This window comes from Hibiscus syriacus, unplaced genomic scaffold, assembly GCF_006381635.1.
Source record: "Hibiscus syriacus cultivar Baekdansim isolate YM2019G1 unplaced genomic scaffold, ASM638163v2 tig00015498_pilon, whole genome shotgun sequence".
Taxonomy (NCBI): Eukaryota; Viridiplantae; Streptophyta; class Magnoliopsida; order Malvales; family Malvaceae; genus Hibiscus; species Hibiscus syriacus.
In genome coordinates, this window is record NW_024062367.1 from 596,412 (window position 1) to 612,527 (window position 16,116).

The following is a 16,116-nucleotide window of genomic DNA, read 5'->3' on the forward strand; positions in this document are numbered from 1 at the left end:
AAAAAAAATAGATTAAGGGAGAAAATAAAAATAAAAATAGGCAATAGGAAAAGAAAAAATAATTGGCGGGATGGTGGGACCCATTTTACATGACGTGGAAAGCTAATGGCAGAGAAGATGACACGTGAGAGGTGGCGTATCTAAAGGCTTGGTTAGGAATAACCGATCTATTGCTGAGTCGTGATTGGGGCCGGCTTTATTATAACATGGAACATGAATGAAGTAGCGTTATTGGGTCAAATTGCGTTTGCATCCTTTATATTTTATCTTATTTCATATTTTTTATTAAGTTAATGTGATTATAAAGTAATATATGTTATAAATACTCTTAATCATTTGATAATAAATACCCAACACCTTACTGCAACCGTTGGTACTCGAACTTGTGACTTCTAAAAATAACAATAATTTTTTTAATCACTGAGGTAAATTGGATCATGTTTTATTTTAGGATTGATTTTGCTGATACTCCTCTCGTTGATGTATGTTTAGTTTTGTTTTTTTGGCAAGTTTATTTTTGTGGGATATAACGTGATGCTAATATAATGACTTTTGTCATGCTAGATAACCTTATCTAGAATAGTCTATTTTTATTGTAAATTTATTCTCAAAGTATTTTGGTTGTTTTTAATAAAATTTGGATGAATCAAAATATATTTGAATCAAATTAATTTTATTATATATATATATATTTAGGGTTTGGATCCACTTACACATTGTAAAATTCTTTAGTTTACACAAATTTAGGACCATTGGATGATTAAAAATAGATGGTTGTGATTCATTTTTTTACAGTAAATATCTTCACATTTACAACTGTTAATCTCAACCATCTGTTTTCACTCATCCAATGATCCTAAATCTGTATAAAACTAAACTAGTTTTCATTGTGTAACAATATTGTAACTCCTTAGACCCGGCCAGTGAGTTACGACTGAATCTAGACGAGCACATGTCGTATTCAGAAGTTCTCTTCATATTCAAAATGCAGTCCAAATCTATTTCAATAAATAAGAACCATGTAACAATAAAATATTGAAAATAACCATCATAAAAGTCCATGCGGTAAATATATAGAGATATTGACGTCGAAAAAAAAATATTGGTAATACAAATACGTATGTAGTAATAAAACATGTGCTACCAAAATAAAACAGAAAAAGGGTATATGAATACACAATGATACAAAATAGAGAATAGTCGATCCTCCTGATACCAAGACTGCTAGCCTACTGTCGAGTAGTATCTGCAAAGTTAAAAATTAAAGAATGAGCTAAAAAGCCAATCTGCTCTTTTCGGTGTATAAAACCATATAGATAAAATACTTCAGTAAAAGTCAAGTATAAAATAGGTTTTGGAAACATGAACACTACCCCCATCGAACACCAGAATGTGTAGGTTCCCCTGAACCATACACCCACCTATACACCCGGTAAGGACTTACCCTATGCACAAAGCAGAGGAGCCTGCGGTAAAGTCTTACAAGTCATAAACTAAACCTTAAATACTTCCTCCAATCATACCCCAATGATAGTAAATATGCATGTATTTGAGTGAAGAAAGTAGTTTAATTTATTAAATATTAAAACATGCAATTTTCAAAATCAATTTTTTTTGAAAATATCAAAATCAAATATAGAAATACGATAACCAGATATCATGCTGGAAGAATACGGTAATCAGATATCATACAGTCAGAGTGTTCAATAAAATAAAAAATTTTAAAACAGTTCAATAGATATTTCAAAACAATATTGTAACACCAATAGGAACACACTTGTACCGATCTAAGAAGTCTGGAACGATAGCTTACACTGGGGTTTACCTATCACGGTCATCCGTAGTGCTAGATCTTATGAATCTGAATAACTAATCAGAATCCTAATAAAACAAGTAATAAACTTTTCAACTATTTATAGAAGTCTACGAGTATCTCTCGAAGTACATGAACCGTACTAATCAACCGAACGGGAAGCACCGGATCTATTCGACCCTCGATTAGGGGAATCACGAGTACCTTCATGAAAATATAATCCCAGATTAATTCTATAATCAAATCCCAAATAAATAAATAGAAAACTAAAAATACTAAGCATTTTGGATTAACAGGCTTGATTCGGGGATTTTGGGTTAGAATTTGATAAAGCGACCACAAAATTAGACTCAGGACGTCGAAAAAATTCAAGTAGGAGGTTTTAAAAAAGCTAACATCGATCAACGGTCAAAGTCAATATCGGTCAACTGTGGCGGTCAATGGTCAAAGTCAACGGCTTTGAGCGACGTGACTCGGTTTAATTCGATTTGATTGGTTCAATTCGATTTGACTGGTTCAATTTGGTTTAGAAATGGTTGGTTTGGGTTTGGGCCAGACGTGTTGGGTCAGATACTGGTACAGGTCAGATCGGGTCAGTGGGTCGGGTTAACCCACTTCTAAATGGTCCACCAGGCGGTGGACAAGGCCCATGCGCAGGGCACGTGCAGTGGCGTGTGGCGAAGGATAACTTTTTTAAGAGATTTTGAGACGCTTAGCTCGGTTCACAATGGTGAACAACGAAGAACTCGATTCGATAACATTAGAAAATTGTTATCGCTCACCCTCCACATGTCGGCGACTTTGACGATGAGGTGAACATTGGTGGAGTCAGGACGACGCAGAGAATCCAATGATTTGGACGACGACAAAATCGGAACAACGATCGACGGTGAAACTACGGTGAAAGATTTTGACCAAAGGTTTTCCAATAAGGAAGATTGAAGAGAGTTTAAGTTTCCATAAATGAAAAAAAAACAATTTAGGAAGATTTTAAACTCACCCAAAAAGAAAAATGGCAAAATCATGTCATAGGTCCTCAAACTTTGGTTGATTCTTGATTTGGACCCAAATTTAAATAAAAAATTCATTTTGATCCCCAAATTTTATAGAATTTTCCAATTAGTCTTTGAAATTAAATTAAGAAAAAATTAAGCCCTAATTTATAGTGTGACAAGTATCATATCCCATTGATTTATTTTCAATTCATAATTAGTTTTTCAATTTGTTATTTTTACATTAGAGCAAAATGTTCTACATCGGCATTTTTAGCGGCATTTTGGGAGTAAACGCCACTAATTTTAAACACATAGCGGCGTTTACATAGCAAACGTCACAAAATGGTAACTTTAGTAGCGTTTTTATAAAAACGCCGCAATAGATTCATCGACAGTGGCGTTTTTTCAACAAACGCCGCAAAAGAGCAGTACTTTAGTGGCGTTTTTATATAAAAGCCACTAAAGACTCGTACTTTAGTGGCGTTTTTATACAAACGCTGCTATAGACTTGTACTTTAGTGGCGTTTTTATACAAACGTCGTTATACACTTGTACTATAGTGGCGTTTGTGTTTACAAACGCCGCTAAAGACTCGTACATTAATGACGTTTTTATACAAACACTAAGACTCGTACTTTAGTGGCATTTTTATACAAATGCATCTATACACTCATACTTTAGTAGTGTTTTTATTCAAACGCCGCTATACACTTGTACTATAGTGGCGTTTGTGTTTACAAACGCCGCAAGTTTACAAATTTTAAGTGTCGCGCCCTTTAACCTTTTTTTCATTTTTCCCTTTCACACATTTTTCAATCCCGTCGTTTACCCAAACCCATCTTCTTCACTACTAAACCCAAACCCATCTACTTCACTGTCATTTTTATGTTATCTCTGATTTTGATTCCCTTATCCACATTTTTAGAAGAACTCATCGTTGGAATTGAAGAGCAAGGCATTCGAGGTTGAACTACCGAGATCCAAATGATGGATCTGAACTGAATCAACAAGAATCAGATTGGGAGGAATTGAGGAAAGAAGCTCGAAAGATCGAAGGCGATCTCGATGTCAAACTATCTTCTTATGCTAAGCTCGGTGCTAGGTTCAACCCAGGAGGGTTGCTCATTTTCCTCCTTTTTATTGTTATTTTCTGGAATGTGTGCTGCTTTTTTTTCCCGGTAGATTATTGAAATTAGGAACAAATTTGTTGAAGAACTGAACATATTCTAAAAGCTGAATAAATAAGATTTGTTTAATAGGAAATTTTTTCCTGTTTTAAGAATCCAAAGCCTTAAGAATCTGGTGCTCTTTCGTTTCTTCTTCTTCTTTGTGATAATATTTACTTACATTTAGATTATGTAGATACTGGGTCGCCACCGGCCGGGTCAAGCAGATCATGGAAGTCTATGGAAATTGAAATTCAATCATTGTTTGAGAAACTGTTGGACTGATGGTATGAGTAGATGTGCTGCATCTTCTGCACCGACTACTTCGGTAACCCAGAAACTTGCAAGACATAGAGACTCACTACATGAGTTTACTCAGGTTTAATTCGCTGACTCTGTTTACTACACTTGTTTACTCAGGATTACGCTTACCGTAACTAATTTTCGCTAAATTTGTTGTCGTTTGCCTATGATTGGAAAGTTAAGAAATCACTTATATGTTACTGGGTGATGGTGCCGTGAACTGTGAAATTGAGATGCTTTCTTACATTTTAGTCGAGTGAATAAAATTGTCGTTGAAAATTTTATGATGTCTAAAGAATTGGGGTTTATTGAAGTAATAATTACTTTGAAATCCAAGGTCCACAAATTTAACATTAAAGCAATTGATATTTCAATTTCTTTAATTCTGTACAAGTAGTGCATTTACAGGGTCAATTCCTGAAATTCTATTCAAAATTAGATTTATCACATGTAAAGTGCCTACAATTTAGGTTCAAGTTTGGATGCATAATTGTCAAGTGATCCATCTAACTAAAGGGTCTTAATCTTCATGTAGAACTAATTAATATGGAATTGTTCCTTAAGATCATTTTATAAAGTGTATTCATGTTGAACTCTCTCTTGCTTACTCATCATTCAATTGTGACTGGAGTGGTACATCATAATTCTCTGAGCTCGGAGTTTTATAAAGTTTTAAAACCATGAAAATGCTTTTATTCTGCAGGGACAAGCTCTGGCATGCTTATATAATGTTTTTCTGGTTGGTTTTGACAGTCCTTACTAGGGTATTTGTACCTTCATTTGGACTAGAATATAAATCTCTCATTCTATTTATAATTTTTTTATTTCAAATTACTAATTTAAGAGTTCATGGTCCTTGATTGTTACTAGCTTCCAATTACTTCAATTGGAGAAGAAATTCAGTATAAGCAATGAGTAGCTTTTGGTGCAAATACTTAAAAGAGATTTTTTTTGTTTATAGCAAAACAACTTCATGGTGAAGTGTTTTGGTAAGATGATCAATTCAAACTTTAAACTCATGGCCAATAAACATGCTAGTAACAAATGCATGTAAGTCCTTGAATATATTATTCTTTTTATTTTTTTTCATTTTGTTTGTATTATATAGAATGAGGTCAAGATTTCATTGGAAATGAAAGAAGAAAATATAACCAAACTCTCGAAAGTTTTCTGGTCCATGTTTTTCTTTGAAAGCTTCACTCTAATAATTTGATACTTTTCTAGGAGCTGCGGAGCTCAAACTCAGATATAATATATTTTCTTTGTTATCTCTTTGTTTTCTGTATATGTACAGTCCTTATAGGTTTAAAGTAATGGTATAATTCTTCATTTTAAGGAATTCAGAAGAATCAAGCAGTGAGGGAACATGCTTGTTAACACAGTGTTCGGGGACTTAGAGGACTTGGCTTGAGACCAAATATTCTTGCTTGTTGCAGTACAATGGTTCTACCCTTATTTATCTTTTTCAACTGTATTTACCAGTGCTAATTTGACATTTCTTATTCATTCACTTGCCCCTTTTTTACAATAGGCACTTGATGATAATGTCAAGTTAAAGCTCTCTCAGTTTTGCCATGTTCCGGTAATGAAACATGAATTCTATTTGTCTGCTTCTCTTCCATCTCCTAAATCAGTAACTACTATTATTAAGAAATATGACTTTTTTCCAGGCCGAAAATATTTTCACTCTCTATGACGTTCCAAATATTTGGCACATTCCTTTACTACTAAGAGTAAGTAGTTCACTTTTTGAGTTATTTTTATCGTTTAAAATTCTTAGTACAAAGTTATAACTGGAAATATATGTTCCCTGATTCATTTGTTTATTTTACTGATCATGAATAGGATCAAAAGGCACATGAAGCAATCTTGAAAGGATTGAACCTACTAGGGTTTTCCCTATGAACTCTCTAATCCACCCTTTAATTTTTTTCAGATCTAATTGCATGATCTGTCTCCATCTATATTTTTTTCATTCTGGTGAGGATTGATTTATGTCTTTTGTAATTAATAGTACCTCACTTGCTGCTTAACTATTCTTGTTCTTAGGTTGAAACTGAGGTTCATAAGATAATGGTTTTTAACTTCTTCCCCGTCTTTCTCTGTTATTTTCTCTTACTTGTAGTAGTTTTTTAATTGTATTTACTAATAATATACTTCTTGAGGAGTTTATTTCCAATTTCATTTTTCGGGATACTTCTTGACGAGTCAAATGAGTTGATTATTCAATTTGATACAAGCTTATGATTCGTGTTTTATAGTTTTAAATGGGAAAGTTATGCATAAGGTGGGTGTTGAAGTTATTAGACTGGGAGCATTGAAACTAACAGGATACCTCAGGGAATTCTTGCAGCAAACACATTACCTTTGAATCGTTGTACACTGTGCGGACACTGAAAGAGGTATGTTGTAATCCTCTGTAACTTGGGGTTAATGATATTTCCTTTATATGGTTTGAGTAGTGTCAAAGGTGTTTAAAATTGATAAATTTACTTTGGTGTTTTTACTCCTTTTTTGAATCAATGCCTCGTTGACCTTTGGAGCCTCCAGACCTTCACGTTGATGTTCATGCAAGATCATTTACCTTTGCTTTCTTGTTGTAAATTGGCAACATGTTCATTCAATTTTCTTGATACTCTTTTAGTTTGATTAAAATACAGAATTTATGCTATGTTGCCATTGATTATAAAACAAACTGTCGAAAGATACTCGAGCATCACTGGAGGCTCCAGCTGTGGGCCGGTTTACACTGTCAAAAGAACGCTTTCAAATTGGAGAGATCTTATTCCAGCCCCGTATTGGAGGAGTGTAAGTCTATAAATAGTAGCTTCAATAAAATTGTTTCTCTCAAGTCTGTAAAGAAAATGTAGAATGTTTATGAAGTATCTAAAGGTTTACAAGTGATGTTATTGTTTTAGAGAACAATGTCAAACTACATTACATTTAATTTTAATATTTATAAATTTTAATTTATTTTGTTACTAAAATTTATGGTTGTTGTTATTTATATAAAGTTACATGATATTAAATTCAGGTGATGTAGAAAAGAAATGAAATATGCAAAATATCAATTAAGAATGGAAATTAGCGTCGTTTGTATCAAAACGCCGCTATAGATATGACTTTTGCGGCGTTTGTATCCAAAAACGCCGCTATAGATCTGACTTTTTACAGCGTTTGTATAAAAAACGCCGCTATAGATATGACCTTTTGCGGTGTTTGTATACAAAAGCGTCGCTATAGATCTGACCTTTTGCGGCGTTTGTTGCAAAAATGCCGCTATAGATCTTGACTTTTTGTGGCATTTGTTCAAAAACACCGCTATAGATCTCGACTTTTGCGGCGTTTGTATCCAAAAACACCGCTATAGATCTGACCTTTTGCGGCGTTTGTTGCAAAAACGCCGCTATAGATCTCGAACTTTTGCGGCGTTTGTATCCAAAAACGTTGCTATAGATCTGACCTTTTGCGGCGTTGTTTCAAAAACGCCACGATAGATCTTGACTTTTTGCGGTGTTTTTATTTTACAAACGCTGCTAACATTAGCGGCGCTGGTATAGCCGGCGCTTCTTGCGGCGTTTTTGCCATCACCGCTATAGAACTAAAAAACGCCGTTAAAACTCTATTTTGATGTAGTGTTAATACATATTTAATTATCAATCTAATAGATGTGAAATTATAATCCGAATAATTTTTTTATTAGAAAAAAAAATAAAAACTATAACAGAAAAAAGAACAAAGGTAGAAGAGGAATGAAAGTTGATTTAATAAGTAAAAGATGGAAGCAACATTATTAATAGAAACAGCATTTAATGTAGGCGACCAATAAACAACAACGATAACAACATTCAAATAAAATACAGGAGATATGGAAGGCATTTATTTGAACTTAAAACTTGTCCATTCATGTCTCCTCCTTTGCTAACACACCAACCAATACATCCTTATAGGCTCCTTTAACTCTCTCTTCTATTTTGTCTTGAAATTTAGCTGCCACTTCCTTTATTTCTTCATCTTCTTGGGTTGCAACCAATCGGGTCAGTGCTTTCTTTGCATCCTCATTTGCATTGTCTCTTAGAGCTGCATCAAAAACCTAATACCAAGCACAATTAATTAAAATTATACCTATTTATACATCATAATTAATTTATTCATAAGTCGAATTCAACTTAGATTGAAATCGTAACAATCTTACCCTAGTGAAATATGCTTGAGGGGTGCATAGACATTCCACTGTCTCTTTCAATAACAACACAACTTCAAGATCCTAACACATGAAGCAATAGAAATAAACAGTTGTAAAAGAAAGAAAACTCCAACGACGATCTATGAGAGATTATTATTATTATTATTTTCTTTTAATTACCTCAATGATGGTTTTACCAGAAATTTTCTTGTATTGTTGGTAGACTTCCTTAAGATGAGGCTTACTCCTTGTAGTTAGAATCCTGACAACTTCATCGTTTTCCATGACTTTCTTTTTATCGCCATCCTTGATTGCATTTAAAAGTGCTTTTGCCTCTGATTTTGCAGTGTCTTCCTTCACCTTTGACCCTTCATATCTGTAAGCACTCACTAGTGCCACCAATAACTATTCAAACAACATATAAACCTGATTAGTTCAATACAAAAAAGGTTTAAAGGACACTTTTCAAGAATAATCGTATCAATCAATCGAACAAAACCTTGCGTTCGGAGCCCTTAACGTGGGAAGCAAGATGTTCCTCGATGGACTGGTCGAAGAGTGAATGGTAGGCTTTTCGGGCACCCAAAAGCTGGTCAGAGGATCTGGTGCAGGCGATTTCTACAATGATATTGTATTGTTGAGGACCTTTCTTCAATGCCTTGTTCAACAAACGAGCATCCCTTTCCCATGGATGCATCAATGAAAGCAGCACAACATCCTGAAATATTTAGCGAATCATGCATTATATTTATAGCTAAACAAATGAATGAATGATTTACCATAAATTAATCATGCACATGAATATATACCTTGAATCGCTTGAATTCAGCCTTCAGACTTTTGATGGCAGTTTGGTTCCACCGCTCAAACTGACGTTCATCCTCAAAGAAGAGTTGGGAACATCCTTTTCTTATGGATTTCTTGTGCTCATCGTGTGATTTTACCAATATTGAAACTAACGAGTTCTCATCAACTCCGATTCCTAAATTATTTAAGAAGAAAAGTTACAGTTTACAAATTAACAAAATTAGCTCATCTATAATCTTCAACGAAAAGATTAGTTAGTAACAATTTATCACAAGGCATATTTATTATAATGCCACTGAGAGATAATTCATTAGTTCATGGGTTCAACAACTGGCAGCCTTGTAAATGACGAATTACAATAGGAAAGGAAAATAAGGAACACCAAACTCAACAAGAAATTATATATAATTCATCACTAACTACTTCGATATATGATATAATTAAAACATCAAATTCAACAAGAGATTGTATATACACGAAAGCTTGAAGGAAAAGAACTGAAAAACCTGACAAGGCATGATTGAAAACTTCTACTTCTGAAGGACTAGCCATCTAATTTGCTTTGTTAAAAATGGAGTTGTGGACTACGAAGAGAGAGTTGGTGAGAGGGAATGACATTCTAAGGCTCAAATGTCTCTAATTTATATCCAACCCACGAGATTATTTTTGTCATTCGGTTTCTCAGTTTTAGGGTATTGTTGGAAATAAAAACAAAGACAAGTGAAAATAGAAAGCAAGAGAAACAATAATAAAAATTTGTTAACGATGAACAATAAACAATATTAGTTGACACTCTCTCCTTTTTGTATAATATAAAAGACAACTGCTAATTATTTGTTAAAAATTTGTTAAAAGTAAACATTTTCAATAATAAATAAGGAATAAAAGAAAAATAGATGCATGTGCATGCCATTACCCTTCTTCCTTTTTATTGATTTAACAAATATTGTTGTTTTCCTTTTCATATCATACTACTAATACTGATACTAAACATGCAAATTAAATTAAAAGTGTAGATACTTTAAAACTTTTCAATTTGATAAATGTAGATGCATGGCTAGATGCGATGCCATGCACATCTTAAATACTATGTAAATGAGATGTCATTTCTTAATAAAATTATTTATTATTACATTGTTTGCTTATTGCATGAATAAATCTTTATTAATAGCTGTTTGGACTTCGCCGTGAAGAAACGTATTGGATTCTTTTTCTTTTTGTGGAGTAAACGGTGATATCGAAATAAATTAGATTTCATTTGGAGTTTCTGCCAGAGGGTCTCATCGCATTAATATATATATATATTCTGTGTCACCCTGTATTGCTTAAAGCTAAGTTAGTGAAGGAAAATAATTGTCTTAAATTACTGAAATTAACTTAAATGTCTCGTCTGGATAAGTATTTTTGGTAAAAAAAATTAGACTAGGGCTGAGTCCTTCAATCCAGGGCAAGACGTACTTAAAACACAATTAGAATTTGCATAGAATATAGATTGTCTACCAAGAGTAACCGTGGTAAGATTCGAATTTGATCTTACAAATTCAAATTCCTGAATTCCAACTACTTGTACCAACACTAATTGACATATGGATAAGTATATTTGATCGGTTGGCTAAGCTGTTAATCTTTATTATCTCGTATTTTCTTAGGGTTTTTTCCCTATAGGTTTCTTTTTTTATATATATATATTTTTTCTTTTTTATATAAGATTAAAATTAAATTTAAAATTTATATATAAAAAACATGAATGTCGCATGTATATAATTATTGGGATTCATTAATCAAACTGATAAATTTAGTATCTTTATCCAATGATTTTAAATTTGTGTAAAACTTTTTAGTTTTACACTTTCATTCGTTCATATATATATATATATTATTAAAAAATAAAGTCAATAGAACATAAATTGTGAAATATTTTTGCTCCCGGAATGTTCAAGTATTATTGTGAAGGACATAAGATAAGCAATGCTTATATATAAGAACTCTTACACAAGCACAAGGCACTTCTTTCGGATCGAGAAGAACAATTAGCTCACCAATTATAACATAACAATGGAAGAATACATATATGAATTGAATAATCTAAGAGTTGTTTTCTTGTATATCTCCACTTGCAATCAAGCCGAGCATGAAATCCTTGTAAAATCCTAAAAGAGTGTCTTGAATTTTATTAGGAACATAACCCTCCTTCCTCAGCAACTCATTTTGGGTAACAATCACTCGACTCAGTGCTCCTTTCGATTCCTCATCTGCATCCTGTTCCAGAGCTGCATCCAAAACCTGAAAAAGAAAAAGAAGAGAGGTTTACTAAAGCTTATATGAAACTAACTAGTAAGATCCAACGCATAATGGAACTCAATTACTTCATACAACAATCCTTAAAAAAAACAATGCCTTCTTGTCAAGTTTAGCTCAACTGGATCATGCAACTATACTTACGAGATGGTGCTATACTGCTATGTAGATCTAGGGTTCGAATAAAAGTCATTCCAACTCGGAATGTAACTCAATTGCTTCATACATCAACCCTTAAGAAACGATATTTAAAGTGTTTGAAGTTTGAATCCCGACATTTACAATCATTTATTTGAACTTATCTTGATTAGATTATGCAAAATACTTCAAAATTTTATAGATACAATAAAAAGTTTGCAATATTTATATCTAAATTAAATTTATCATTATATCAAACAATAATCTTACCCGGTGGAAATATGCTTCAGGAGTACATAGGCATTCTACAGTATCTTTTAGAATTCCTTCTTCAAGATCCTACAAAAATAATAATGAATTAAGAAATATAACTGGACATATTAAGACAATTCGATTCTTGAACAGGTGTAAAATGTACCTGAGTGAGGGTTTTGTCATAGGTTTTGTTGTAGTGTTGATACAGTGCTTGAAGATGTAGTTTGCTCCTGGTAGCGAGGATCATGACGACGTCTTCGTGATCGAGTGGTTTGGTTTCATCGGCATTGTTGAGTGCATTGTAAAGGATTTCAGCTTCAGATTTTGCAGCAGCCTCTTTTACATTCGGCCCTTCATATCTGTAAGCACTAACAAGTGCTACCAAGAGCTGCATACAAGAGAAAAACAATATTGCAAAAAAGGGATAAGATTTTCAATATTGGTGGGTCCAAAGTAGAATTTACCATATTGGGTTGGTCAATCAATACCCAATTACAATCATAGGTGTAATGGGCTTGTGCCAGGCTCGTTTCATTATTTAAAATAACATTAAAAATAAAAATATTTAATAAAAACGAAGTAGACAAAGACAAATCAATTACCTTACGCTCACCATCTTTAATGTGGGCGGCAAGATCCTCCTCGATGGAGTGATCGAAGAGGGAATGATAGGCCTTCCTAGCACCTAATAATTGATTAGATGATCGTGTACATGCTATTTCCACTATCACGCTATAGCTTTTTGGGCCCTTTCTTATTGCTTCTTCAATCAAACGAGCATCTCTTTCCCATGGGTGTAGCAGCGAAAGCACCACGGCGTCCTACCAAAATATCTTACCAATAAATAATCTTGACATTATAATTATAGTTTCCCAACAAAGAAAAATGATCTGAAATAACTTTTTAAATAAAACAAACCCTGAATCGGTTGAATTGGTGTTTGAGATTCTCTATGCAAGATTGATCGGATCGCTCGAAACCATTGTCGTCCTCAACGAACAACTTGGGACATCCCTTCCTTAGGGATGTTCTGTGTTCATCGTTTGACTTTGCTATTATATCAATTAGTGACTTCTCATCCACTCCAATTCCTGCGAAAATTAAATAAACATTAGGGACGAAAGCCAGAAAGTTGGATGAAATTTTTTTGAAGGGTAAAAGTATTTTTATTTTGTATTAAATATATTTTTATATACTATTAATTTTAAAAAATAAACTATAAAATTATTATTTTGGATTGTTAAAATATAATGTTATTGCTGTATTATTTTAATAATTTATGAAATCTGAAAAGACAAACTCAGACTTACTTGCTCTTATCAATAAAATGGAAACTTAATATGCAATACTTGATACGAAATTTGGAAAGGAAATGAAAGGAGCATCGTACGTTATATTCATAATTTTTAATTTTTATTTCCCCCTTCTTATTTTGCCAGATTTTTACCGACGGAAAACACGTCGTGAAAAATCAATATTTCGCCGGAAACTGTCATCACTGTCGTAAATACTGAAATCGCTTACTTTTCGGTGGTCGGAAATAATAAAACATTACGAAAATTCACATTTGTTAAGTAAAATTTCAAGCAAATTCAGAAATCATAGTCTGGAAGCAATACTAAGAATTGAAAGATGGAAAAACAATTTCGTTGAAGAATAATATTTGAGTTCGACGACGTAAATTAAAGTTAGAGAAAGCAGTTGAATGAACCTGAGAAGGCTTTGTCAAGAGCTTCAATGCCACTTGGAAGAGCCATTAATGGAGTTTTTACTGGAGGGGGGGGGAGAATTTGAGTTTTATGACTGAAATTTCGAAATACGATAAATATATTTATATCGACTGGAAAGGTTATTTCAGTCATTCTGGTGTATATTAATGTTATTTTAGAAGGAACGAAAAAACGGAAAATAAATAAAACTATAAGGAAAAAACGGAAAATAAATAAAACTATAAGGAAAAAACGGAAAATAAATAAAACTATAAGGAAAAAACGGAAAATAAATAAAACTATAAGGAAAAAACGATTAATGATTAAATTAAGAAATGAAATAATGATTTAAGTAACGTTTTTCTATTCTTATAGAAGTTGAAAAATGAAACAGTAGCGACAACAATTAATAATTCTTTATAAATAGTGATTACAGTTCATTGATTTTCGTCGTATACTACTTTAACCCATTTTTATTTTTATTTTATTATTTTAACCACTGAAGTAATCATTTTTACACAAATAATACATTTCTAACGAGGCCCAATTTTTAATTTGATCGAACTCCGACTTGATTGAGTTCCGAGAGAAATTTTAATGGTGTCTAATTTCCTTTCAAAAAAAAAGTAATACATTTCTAAAGTATTTAATGAAATGACACTAAAAAATATTTATGAAAATAACTCTCATCTTATAACTGGATGTGTCATGTAGGTTAAAGGTGTGTCCAATTAAGTACAGTTTTTAAAGACATGATTATTTAGACATATCAATATCAATAATAGTAGTAATATAAAAAGATGTATTTCTATTAAATAACATAATCATTTAAATTATTTATCGAAATAAGTATTTTAATTATTTAAATATAAATTATTGCTATAAAAGATTGGCATTTATTGTTAAAATAAAGAAGTTCATTTAAACACCAAAAGAAACACTATTTTTTATTAATATAAAGAAACATTAATTATTTAAACATTTAATAGCTTAAAATAATTTATGTAAATAATCCTAGGAAAGCTCAACACTAATTAAACTATAAAAATTAAATAATTACTTAAATATAAATTGTTTAAATATAATAGTTATTTGTATTAATCAATATTAGGTGAAAATGATAATTATCATTGAAATGAATAAGTTTATTTGAACATGAGTAGAATAAAATCACTAATAATTTAGCTACATAATAAATTAAAATAATAGAAATTACTAGTCTTAGAAATATGTGTTACGTCAATCATGTTTTTTTATTTGTTAGTTCTATGGATCAATCTTAATAAGTCAAGAGAATAGATGCATTGGTCTTTTAAAAATTGTGATGGACGTAATAAAAAGATAAAAATTGGACAGTTACTTTTAAGTGTTTCAATTTCTAAACTGTAACACCCCAAATTACGTGCTAGTAGTTTCGGGTTTACCTAAGAGACATGTGGGTCCCGTGATTTTCATAACTTAAGTCATTGGGCTTAATTGGGTTGAGAATAGGCCCAATTAACCTAAAAAAGATTTTTGTATAGTAGAGAGACGAGGAGTGATCAGTAGTGTAATTTTCCCTTTTTTTCAAAGATGAGAGATTTAAATATCATTTCATCTTCTTCTATTCACTTTCTTCATTCTCATTTCTCTTCTTTCTTCTCTTCCTCTACAAGTTCCTTAGCACAAAGGTAAACTTTTGAGCCCCTTTTTATAGTTAAATTTTGTTCTTAATCCCTCCAACATCATCATTTTAATGATTCAAAGCCTTGGGCTTTGGTTGCAATAAAAGTGGGGGTTTAATCATCAAAGTCACTGTGGAGGGTGATTGCTAGCTAAAGGAGCTTCATTTCTGGATTCAAACATCAATATAGTGTATTTCTAATCCTTTAGAGTGTTAAGTCTTTCATAAATATGATAAATAGCTAAGATTTGTGTAGTTGAGCATTTTAGGGTTTTGATACTCATAGGAGTATCGATACTTGATCTAGGTATCAATACTGCAAGTAGAGTATCAATACTACCCATCTTGGATGATTAGATTCGACCTGGTTCGTAAGAGCTAAGGATGATCTGTAATGGTAGAACTTAGTTTGTGAGGGACGTAAATGACCAAAAGGGCCTAGAGACACTCGTAGGAATGAGTTATAACCAGAGTAACCATAGCTGGTGTAATGCGTCCAAGTATCTTCAGTTGAACAGGTAACGAATATATAAGAACGAAGGATTATTGCAAAGGGTGTATCGACAAGCGGTATGACCAAATAATCAGATTACGAAATAGTAGAATCATGTACTACAAGGATGGCAGAGAGTGATAGATGTACAGTCGTCCCTTTAATTCTATGGTGAATTGAGGGAAAGCGTAGTAAGAATGAATAGAGAATCATTACCCATAGATGAACCTGAGTCTGGTATCAGGCTAGCTAATATCACAACCAGTAAACAATAAACATAGTAAACGTTG

At 32.5% G+C, this 16,116-nt stretch overlaps 2 protein-coding genes, 1 long non-coding RNA gene and 1 pseudogene across 3 annotated transcripts; 2 read left to right on the forward strand and 2 right to left on the reverse strand.

Annotated features, from left to right (window-relative positions):
* The first annotated feature begins 2,434 nt into the window (after positions 1-2,434).
* On the forward strand, positions 2,435-5,637 carry LOC120207933 (annotated as a pseudogene).
* Positions 5,638-5,658: 21 nt separating this feature from the next.
* On the forward strand, positions 5,659-6,210 carry LOC120207953. The gene is made up of 3 exons (XR_005524258.1): positions 5,659-5,720; positions 5,809-6,010; positions 6,123-6,210. It is a non-coding gene; the product is annotated as an uncharacterized LOC120207953 (long non-coding RNA).
* Positions 6,211-8,181: 1,971 nt separating this feature from the next.
* LOC120207954 (annexin D4-like) lies at positions 8,182-9,822 on the reverse strand. Its single transcript, XM_039207333.1, has 5 exons — positions 9,777-9,822; positions 9,273-9,445; positions 8,963-9,181; positions 8,644-8,868; positions 8,182-8,370 (listed from the first exon to the last, which is right to left on the reverse strand). Exons 1-5 carry the CDS (start codon positions 9,820-9,822, stop codon positions 8,182-8,184), a joined length of 852 nt encoding a protein of 283 aa, XP_039063264.1.
* Positions 9,823-11,187: 1,365 nt separating this feature from the next.
* Positions 11,188-13,750, reverse strand: LOC120207947 (annexin D4-like). Its single transcript, XM_039207329.1, has 6 exons — positions 13,673-13,750; positions 12,880-13,052; positions 12,564-12,782; positions 12,125-12,349; positions 11,977-12,045; positions 11,188-11,553 (listed from the first exon to the last, which is right to left on the reverse strand). Exons 1-6 carry the CDS (start codon positions 13,716-13,718, stop codon positions 11,356-11,358), a joined length of 930 nt encoding a protein of 309 aa, XP_039063260.1. The 5' UTR covers positions 13,719-13,750; the 3' UTR covers positions 11,188-11,355.
* Positions 13,751-16,116: the final 2,366 nt, after the last annotated feature.